The sequence below is a fragment of the Sinocyclocheilus anshuiensis genome, unplaced genomic scaffold (assembly GCF_001515605.1).
Source record: "Sinocyclocheilus anshuiensis isolate Anshui unplaced genomic scaffold, SAMN03320099.WGS_v1.1 scaffold2010, whole genome shotgun sequence".
NCBI lineage: Eukaryota > Metazoa > Chordata > Actinopteri > Cypriniformes > Cyprinidae > Sinocyclocheilus > Sinocyclocheilus anshuiensis.
The window spans coordinates 38,043-47,653 of NW_015544331.1; the positions used below are offsets into that span (position 1 = coordinate 38,043).

General features: G+C 38.6%; 1 protein-coding gene across 1 annotated transcript in view; it reads right to left on the bottom strand.

Annotated features, from left to right (window-relative positions):
• The window catches only part of LOC107698130 (FACT complex subunit SPT16-like), a 16,467-nt gene extending 13,327 nt beyond the window's left edge, over positions 1 to 3,140 (bottom strand). The window contains exons 1-5 of the mRNA XM_016499063.1: positions 2,801 to 3,140; positions 1,559 to 1,651; positions 1,306 to 1,476; positions 541 to 693; positions 301 to 447 (exon numbers count right to left, since the gene is read on the bottom strand). Of these exons, the coding sequence (XP_016354549.1) occupies positions 301 to 447; positions 541 to 693; positions 1,306 to 1,476; positions 1,559 to 1,651; positions 2,801 to 2,866 (630 nt within the window). The 5' untranslated portion in view covers positions 2,867 to 3,140. The remainder of the gene's footprint in view (positions 1 to 300; positions 448 to 540; positions 694 to 1,305; positions 1,477 to 1,558; positions 1,652 to 2,800) is intronic.
• Positions 3,141 to 9,611: the final 6,471 nt, after the last annotated feature.

Consider the following 9,611-nt stretch of genomic DNA (forward strand, 5'->3'; position numbering starts at 1 on the left):
GACACTGAAGACTGGCGTAATGATGCTGAAAATACAGCTTTATCATCACAGGAATACATTACAGTTTAACAGATACTCACATAGAAAAAGGTTATTTTAAATTCTAATAATTTCATATTTTTTACTGTATTTTAGATCAAATAAATGCAGCCAGAAGCTGAAACATTCAAAACCTTAAAGATTCCAAACTTCTCCGGCTCTTCAAAGACAAAACCCTAACTTTTCTCCTGCCCCTCATGGCTCTGCGAGCTGAAAAGTTTGCGCCACATGAAGGATAGAGCGAGCCTTGTGTGAACGAACCTCGTCGGCGTCCACAATCTCCATCACTCGCTCCTTGAAGAACTTGGTGAAGACGTCGCTGGTGACGGCAGCCGCCTTCTTCATGAGCGCCAGCTCTCCGTCCTCCTTCACCGCCATCGTGTACGCCACCGCCGTGCTGACGTCCACCTGACAGACCACCAGAAACGCATTCGTTCAGCTTATTTGATCGCAATGTCATCGGTGTAGTAAGGTTTGCGTGTGAAAGCCAGTCAAGCGGACCCTCTCCAGGCCCTCGGCCGTGATCATGTCGCTCCAGCTCTTCATGTATTCTCCCGGGAACTTGTCCTTCATGAACACGCCGACCGTCTTGCCGTCTCTACTTCCGCGGATGGCTTCCATCATCTTCTCGAAGTTCACCTTGTTGCTCTCGTTCTGTCACACAATCAGATTTTAAACCCGTCGCTGCTTTAAAACGTTTCACAGGGATTCAAGTGTTCCGTCAGTTCATAAAGAGAGTCACGTGCTTCATTCCTGAATGATTCAGCCGTTCGAACTAATCAATTGAATGAATGATTCATTACTTCAGAGTTATGTGCCTCTAGAAGCTTGCGTTCTGCAAGTGAACGGCGTATTATTGTGCCATCTCAAAGAGGCACAAAATCACTTTCACTGACTTTTTCATTAACTGTTCCCTCCTGGTGGAATGACCATGTTCCATCCTTAACCATCTTCAAGAAACGACTAAAAACACATCTGTTCCACCTTTATTTGACCCTCTAACTCTAACACTTTCTATTCTATTTTAATTCTACTTTATCTATATTTATCATGAAACTGAATCCGCCAGCAGGTGGCGGCAAGTCACTGATTTTATCACTGAATCATTCATTCAATTGATTCGTTCAAACGGCTGATTCATTCATTCATTTTATTCGTTCAAACGGCTGAATCATTCAGGAATGAAGCATGTGACTCTCTTTATGAACTGACGGAACACTTGAATCCCTGTTTTCAGATCACGGTACGGTGTGAAGCGTGCGATACCTTTTCCCGGACGAGCAGCGTGATCGGAGGAATCCCGTTTGCGTTCTCGTTGCCTTTCGTGACGGCAACCTGCTTCAGGAACTCCACCTTCTTCTTACTGGCCAGAAAAATGATCCTGGTCTCGCAAAACACCATGATGGTGTCGGTGAGCTCGTACCCAAACAGCCACGTCTGCGGATGGAGGACAACACAAATGAACATGCGATGACCGCTCGGATGCTGTTAATATTTCAGAAGCAGTGTTTTGTTGCACCTGAAGGGCTGTAGATTTGGCGTAGACGATCTCCTCGTCGACTCCGACAGAAACCACGATGGCGTCCACCTTCCCGAACTCATCTTCTCCTTTCTGTGAGGGAAAAACAGCAGGATTATGGTTATGAGAAGCTCGTCATATCACGCTTATCCATTCAAACACTTTTCTAAAGCACTAAACGGTTAGATTTACTACCATACAATAATTGTTGGCTTTCGGTACAAGCTACATTTCCTACATAATGACAACTATCATAATATCAGATAATTGTATAATATATAATCAAATTATATAATATAAAACAAAATAATATGGATTATATACAGTATATTAAATCATTATAATCTTTTTATACATTATAATTGTATAATTTTATATTATAATAATTTACAAACTAAAATAATCACTTATAACACATGGTATTAAGAAAGTAATATCGAATTATTATATTAAATAATGTAATAGAATAGTATGATATATAAAAACATTTATAATATACTATAACAAATATATAAAGTACCCAAAAATACATAATTATTACAATTAAAACATTTAAATAATTACATTACAAGATTATAATATAATTTAAATTCTACAAAACATATAGATTACAGAAAAATAATATCTACAAAACTTCTCAATCTCAAAATATTACTTGAACAATGAAGCAGCGCTGAAGGGAAAGAAAAGTTCTCAGGCCTTTGAGTGTTTGTTGTAACAAAACAACTGTTAAAAATGACAGCAGTATTTTCTTCTCTACTTGCAGCATGTGTCCATATGAGCTAGCTCGCAGCTAATGCTACATCAGACGGAACTTCTGCGCCCGAATAAAGCCTTTACCTGAAAAACATTTACTAAAACGCGAAGGAAACGCAAAGACCGCGGATGTATTTGACGCCTGCGTTTCCAACGCGCGTTACAGCCGAGCGGAAATGTCGCGAAAGCGTTACACGCTAACAGGCTAACGCGTTAGCCGATGAGCTAACCGCACGAAAACGACACGAAAACGCGCGCAAAGCTCCGCGATTCCGTTCCAGAGAGAAACTAACCACCGGACAGAGCGACGGAGACGAACGCGGCGGCCCGCGCGGGTTTATATAACCGTCACACGGAGACGAGGCCTGAGAATGTGTGAGAGAGAAGATTTTCAGCATCACACAGGCGCAGAAACACATCATACGGCAATAAGTGTCTGAATATGATCCGTGAGATGATCTGGCGGCGTTTGTGAGCTCTCCGTACCTTCCAGTTCCCGTAGAGTCGCTTGATGCGGCGGTAAAACGCGTCTTTATCCAGATTCACCGCCATAATATCACACACACACACACACACACACACACACACACACACACACACACACACACACACGCACGCGCTGAAGTACAGCAGCGCAGAGCGGACACACACACTGGACGACGCGAAGAGATCGAAAACGCGAAAAATAAATGCGATCTCAAAGATGTCGATTTAAAAAGACGGTACTTCTTTAAAATGTGTCGGTTCAGTTTTGAACGGGTCTCAGTTGCGCTGATGATGATGTGAATAAATCACTTTAAAACACGCATGTGCGCGACTGATCTTTAGCTCCGCCCTCTTTCTGCATCTATTTAATTTTTTTTATTTATTATTATTGAACATATATATAAAGGTAAATACACACATTTACTGCTCAAAGCAATATTTAACATTTATTTATTTTAATATATTTAGAAACAGTGACGTGATTGTTTTTATTACTTTATTTTTACTCATTTAAATTAATTGTATTCATCTCTTTGTCAGATTTATTTATTTATTTCTCTGCCATTTTGTGTCTGTTTAGAGCATATATGTTTATTATTATTTTGAACGAAAGACGTGCGTGAAACACGATATGTTTGAAAAAAGATGCAGTCAGTGATGTTAATCTGCTAACTATAAATTGACTATTGGAGGGAACGGCGGCGTTTATTACGGCGTTTGTTTTCCCGCGTTTCCCGCCCTGAGGCTTACGTCATCCAGCGCGGGGCCCAATGAAATCCCGCCCTGACGGTCACGTGCTGCGCGTCGCTCGCGCTTAAAAACCTGCCCCTGACGCTTCTGGCCGTCCGCGCGCACGGCTCTTTCCCGCCGGAGCACGTGGTTTGCAGCGCGCGCGTTGTCAGATTGATTAAATGGTGTTTAAAAAGATAATTTAACGAACATCTTCGAGCTAAATGATGTGTTTGAGTAATAATAAACTGCACTGTGACACCTATTTTACTTTCGACCACGTCTTAAAGCTGCGCTTCTTATCCTTTTAGACTCCAAGGCCCATAATGTATGTTTTAATTTACAGAAACTGGATGTAGGAACATTTATTAGCCATAATTTGTGATTCCAGACGTGTCAAGAAATGTGTGCCCCTCATTAAAAACATCTTGAAGCATTTTAATTTAGTTTATTTTAATATATCAGTAATAGTAATTATACTAATAATATACTAATTTAAATAAATAAGTGATTTAAAATAAATAATAATAAAACATTGTATTAATCTCAAATGCTGAAGTTAGTAATGACACCTAGTGAAAATTTTCTGCTACAAAAATACTCCTCTTTTATTGTTTACTTTATCCAACATATGAAGGAGGACAGAATTCCCAAAAATTTGAGGATTAAAATGTCTTATTAAAGTTTAAAACGTTTCATAAGCAAAAACAAGCATCAAAGTTATACAACTATTATGTCATATATATATATATATATATACTGCAAAAAAATTTGATTCTTTTACCATTTAATTTTTACCAAATATTTTGCTATTTTATATTTCTATTCTTTGAAAAATTCACTTTGTTGCAAACAGAAAAGGTTATTAATTTAATGTTATCTTATAAGTATTATTAATCAGTTGTTTGAATTCACATAAGGAAAGATTATTTTATGTGTGTAATAGTTACGGATAGCGTATTTTCGCGCTCACTGAGAGAATGTTCGCTGTGCGCATGCGCGTCCCTCACGAGACACGAACGGCCGTTGAGGATTCCCGCCTCGCCCTCATCCTTCTCTCTGTACTCCTCTACTCTTCAGGTACTTGATAAAAACACATCAAATTCACCCTCATTTTGTTTATACGACATTATCAGAACTCTGATGGGTTATACGTGTATAATAGTTGTTTTTGTTCTTTATAACGACAGTTGAGCGCTGAAGTGATCGCGAGTAGAAAGGTTAAAACGTGACAAGGCCACTTCATGTGAATTAAAAAGATATAATGTGTGTGTGTTACATTTATGTTGTTTTAAACATATACATATAACATATATTTCTTCACATTTCTCTAAATGTCTATTTCTTCAATTACATTGGACTGTATTGTTTTATATATATATATATATATATATGTGTGTGTTTATATATTTTATATAGCGTCCCTTTAGTCATTGTAGGGGACAGAGAGGTTATAATTGAAGAATCATCCTAATAATATATAAAGCAAGCGTAATGACCAAAGAAACACATTACTGTTTTATTTCTTTTTATTTTTTTTCCATTTGATTGTTTATTCAACTCACATACACGATACAGTACGAGAACTGAGATGATGATACGGTCCAAAAAGTCAAAGGAATAAAAGAAAAATCCATCACATTTTCATGAGCAGTTACATGAATAATGTTGGTTTCTGTACATTTGCCCCAATATAAAATCTATTCGTTTTTAATCCACAGCGTGCGTCACGGTAAGTTCAGAAAATGTAAAAGATATTAAAACACTCCTTTGCAAAAATGTACCATAGTAGCCACAGTTTCTCAATTACGGCGTTAAAGCTCGCGGGTTCGATTCGCAGGCAACGCATGAACCAATTAGATGTACAGCTCGAGTCACTTTGGATAAAAGCGTCTGCCAAATGCATTCGTGTAAATAGAGTCTATAACTGTTGTTAGTATACAGGGCTGGACTGGGATAAACAATCGGCCCAGGCATTTTTTGGTCCAGGCGGCCCACCACCATTTATATATATATATATGATATACACTACCAGTCAAAAGTTTTTGAACAGTAAGATTTTTAATGCTTTTTAAAGAAGTCTCTTCTGCTCACCAAGACTGCATTTATTTGATCCAAAGCACAGCAAAAGCAGTAATATTATGAAATATTTTTAATATTTAAAATAACTTTTTTATTTGAATATGTTTTAAAATGTAATTTATTCCTGTGATTTCAAAGCTACATTTTTAGCATCATTACTCCAGTCACACGATCCTTCAGAAATCATTCTAATATGCTGATTTGCTACAACAAAAAAACATTTATTATTTTTATTATGTTGAAAACAGCTGAGTAGAATTTTTCAGATGATGAATAGAACAGCATTTATCTGAAATGGAAATATTTTGTAACATTATGAATGTCTTTATCATCACTTTTGATCAATTTAAAGCATCCTTGCTAAATAAAAGTATTAATTTCTATCATTTCTTTCCCCCCCCAAAAAAAACACGAAAAAAAAATTCTACTGACTCCAAGCTTTTGAATGGTATACAGGGCTGTACAATGCGACATGTATGTCGCACGTGATACGAAAAAACTGGTCTGTGCGATGAATAAATTTACCACTGTAGCAAAGAGACTTTTTTAAAAATCATAAAAATATTGAATCAAAAATAAAAAATTTGACTGGTAGTGCGTGTATGTATGTATCACACTCATATCACATATAGTTGTTTTGGATAATCACGAGTCCGAGTCTCAAGTCATTTAATGGCTCGGTGAAAAAATCTCATTCAGAATCCTCATATATTGAAATCTTTCTTATTTAAGAAACTGTTTTATAGGCTATAGACAAAATATTCTATGATCTGCTTTATAAAAAAAAAAAGAAAAAAAAGCGGTGTTAAGATGTAAGGTTATTGTACATCCAGCCTGTTATTTATAGGCTCTGTTTTAATCCATTACCATGTTCAAAACAATGTTTTCTGTAATGAAATTCTATAATAAGAGTCTGATCTACTACACAAGGAAATATGTGACACAGATATTACAAAACCATACAAATAAAGTATTTATTTATTATATAAGTCTGGGGTATTCAATTAAAGTTCCAAGGCGCACCCTCTATATTTTCTTCCAAGCAGTATTGCATTTTTACATTTAGATACATGCGATGCCATGTGACAGAAAAAAAATACTGTTTCTGTTGAGTTTAAGTCCTAGCCTAGCCATCTAACAACAATTTTCCCAATTATAATGACATTATTCTTTTTTGCAGTGTTCTTAGCCTACAGATTAATAATGCTAAATGTAGATCAGAAACGTCTGGTCACATCTGGTTTGAACAGTCAGAGTCATAGGTTATAGATAGCTAAATAGATAGTATGAAAAATAACTATATTTGCAGCATTGTTGTTTTCTGCTGTGTTTTGTTGTTTCTGTTGTTGTTAAAATAACCGCGTCATCCGCAGCTCTTGAACTTGGCGTGCGTCTGGAGAGAGAGAGTGCACGGAGCTGAAAGGGCTTGAATAAAGCACGTTTGGCTTTTGATAAAAATACTAGAGGATATAGCACTGAAATATATTTACCATAAACGACCCCGAGCGCTTGTTATGTGATCCGCTCTGCTTTTTTGACGCGCCATTCACTTAAAATGGTGCTGTTACGGCTCGCCGTGCTATATTTGCAGCATTGTTGTTTTCTGCTGTGTTTTGTTGTTTCTGTTGTTGTTAAAATAACCGCATCATCCGCAGCTCTTGAACTCGGTGCCGGCGCGCGTCCGGAGAGAGAGAAGCGCACACGGAGCTGAAAGGTCTTGAATAAAGCACGTTTGGCTTTTGATAAAAATACTAGAGGATATAGCGCTGAAAGATATTTACCATAAACGAACCTGAGCGCTTGTTATGTGATCCGCTTTTTTGCTCGCCGTTCACTTAAAATGGTGCTGTTACGGCTCGCGGTTCGGATGGATGCCGGGGCGGGGCGGATGTGGTCCGCCTTTTGAATATCAGTTATTTAAGGATAAAAGACTCGAGTTGCTTATAACATTTTCACGAGTCCTTTTTCTCGAGTCAAGCCTGGAGTCATTTCAGGTCGAGTCTGAGTCAAGTCTGAAGTCTATAAAAATGCGACTCGAGTCCAAGTCACTAACTCGAGTGCCCATCTCTGTTATGTATTCTACACTCATGGCATGCACACACATTAGGATATGTTAGATGCCTGCCTCCGCTGCGAGTCCCTATCAAGCACTTTACCGATTCTACTACTCTACTCTACTCTCCTCTCCTCTCCTCCTCCTCTCTGGCTCTTTGGCCCGCATCACTCACCACAGAGCAAGCCTGTTCTTGATAAAGCTGCTGTGAAAACGTGGGAGAAGCCGACGAGGAAGAAGTTGGAGTCTTTATATAGGCGGAGCAAAATACTTCATCGCTCCGTCTATAGCGCATTGTGATTGGATGTTTACGCTGTCAATACAGGAGACAAACCAATGCGCCACTGGCTGCTCGCTGTCCCTGCGTGATGGTCCTTGGCAAAAAAATAAAAAAACATTCTGTCGGCCCCTTAAGTGCGTCGGCCCACCGGGAAAATGCCCGGTATGCCCGATTACCAATCCAGCCCTGCTAGTATAATAAAATCACAATAAACACGGCGCCTCAAACAGTGCCGTTTTGATATTACGGTGGTTAGTTACCACAGTTCTATTGTAACCGTAACCATAGTAACAATGGAACTTTGGGCAGGAACTGAGGTTACCATGGTAATTTTTGCCCTTGTTCAAAATTAAATCAAGCGAGCGCCGAAATCGGGAACATTCGCACAAGTGACGTCATGGTTTTAAAACAGTCTGTCCATTATTAGCTTAAGAATCGGTTTAGTGCTCAATCGCACACACACACACACACACTCATGCTCTACGGCAGAAACACCCTCTATGCAGGCACACAAACAAGTATATGTTTGCATACTTGCGTAAAACGTGTTTCTGGACCGTGTTTTGACACGAGAACAAAAACGCCTGGTAAAAATGGCCGCCATCCTGCACTTTGACACCAAATACCACAGTTATATACAGTTACATTATGGGAATCTGTTTAAATACTCACTTTTTCCATCCTGAACACCTTTTTTTAATTACTATTTAAGAAATCCCAAGATTTCCGCTGCTTTTCTCTGAATCAGTCTGTACATGTGAAGATGCATGTAACGGTTTCACGTTGAGTCTTCGATGGGTTTTTCTGCTGTTCTTATTCAGCCAAAGCTCCACGCTACACACACACACACACACGTCTGTCCGTCTCGTTTGTGTTCGTGCGGTTCTATGTGACGGTGGTTGAGTTTTGTCCTCTGATGGCACACCAGGCCATGAACACGTCCCTGCAGACATCAGATACAAACATCAGTAACAGCAACAAATGAACACGAGTGCCAATTCAAGACTGCATACACTGGGTTATTGACCACTGACAATGTGTTTACTCATGGAGCCACACGGAGATCCCAATATCTCTGGAACTGAACCATACTGGGCCTTAAAAACGAAGATACTCAAAGACATGTTTGTTAAGAACCAACATCTAAAAGGATGTCAAGATATCTTTAATACTTTTTGAGTTACAGGCAAGAGACCCAGTGTGTGTTTGTTTATGTGTGTGTGTGTGTGTGTGTCTGTGTTTTTGTTGGTGTGTGTGTGTCTGTCTGTGTGTGTGTGTTGGTGTGTGTGTGTCTGTCTGTCTGTCTGTGTGTGTGTGTGTGTGTTGGTGTGTGTGTGTCTGTCTGTCTGTCTGTTGGTGAGTGTGTGTGTGTGTGTGTGTGTCTGTCTGTGTGTGTGTGTGTGTGTAAATGTGTACATACAATATATGTTTATATATGTAGTGTATTTATACTGCATACAGTATATACTGTATTATACAGTGGGTACGGAAAGTATTCAGACCCCCTTAAATTTTCCACTCTTTGTTATATTGCAGCCATTTGCTAAAATCATTTAAGTTAATTTTTTTTCCTCATTAATGTACACACAACACCCCATATTGACAGAAAAACACAGAATCGTTGACATTTTTGCAGATTTATTAAAAAAGAAAAACTGAAATATCAC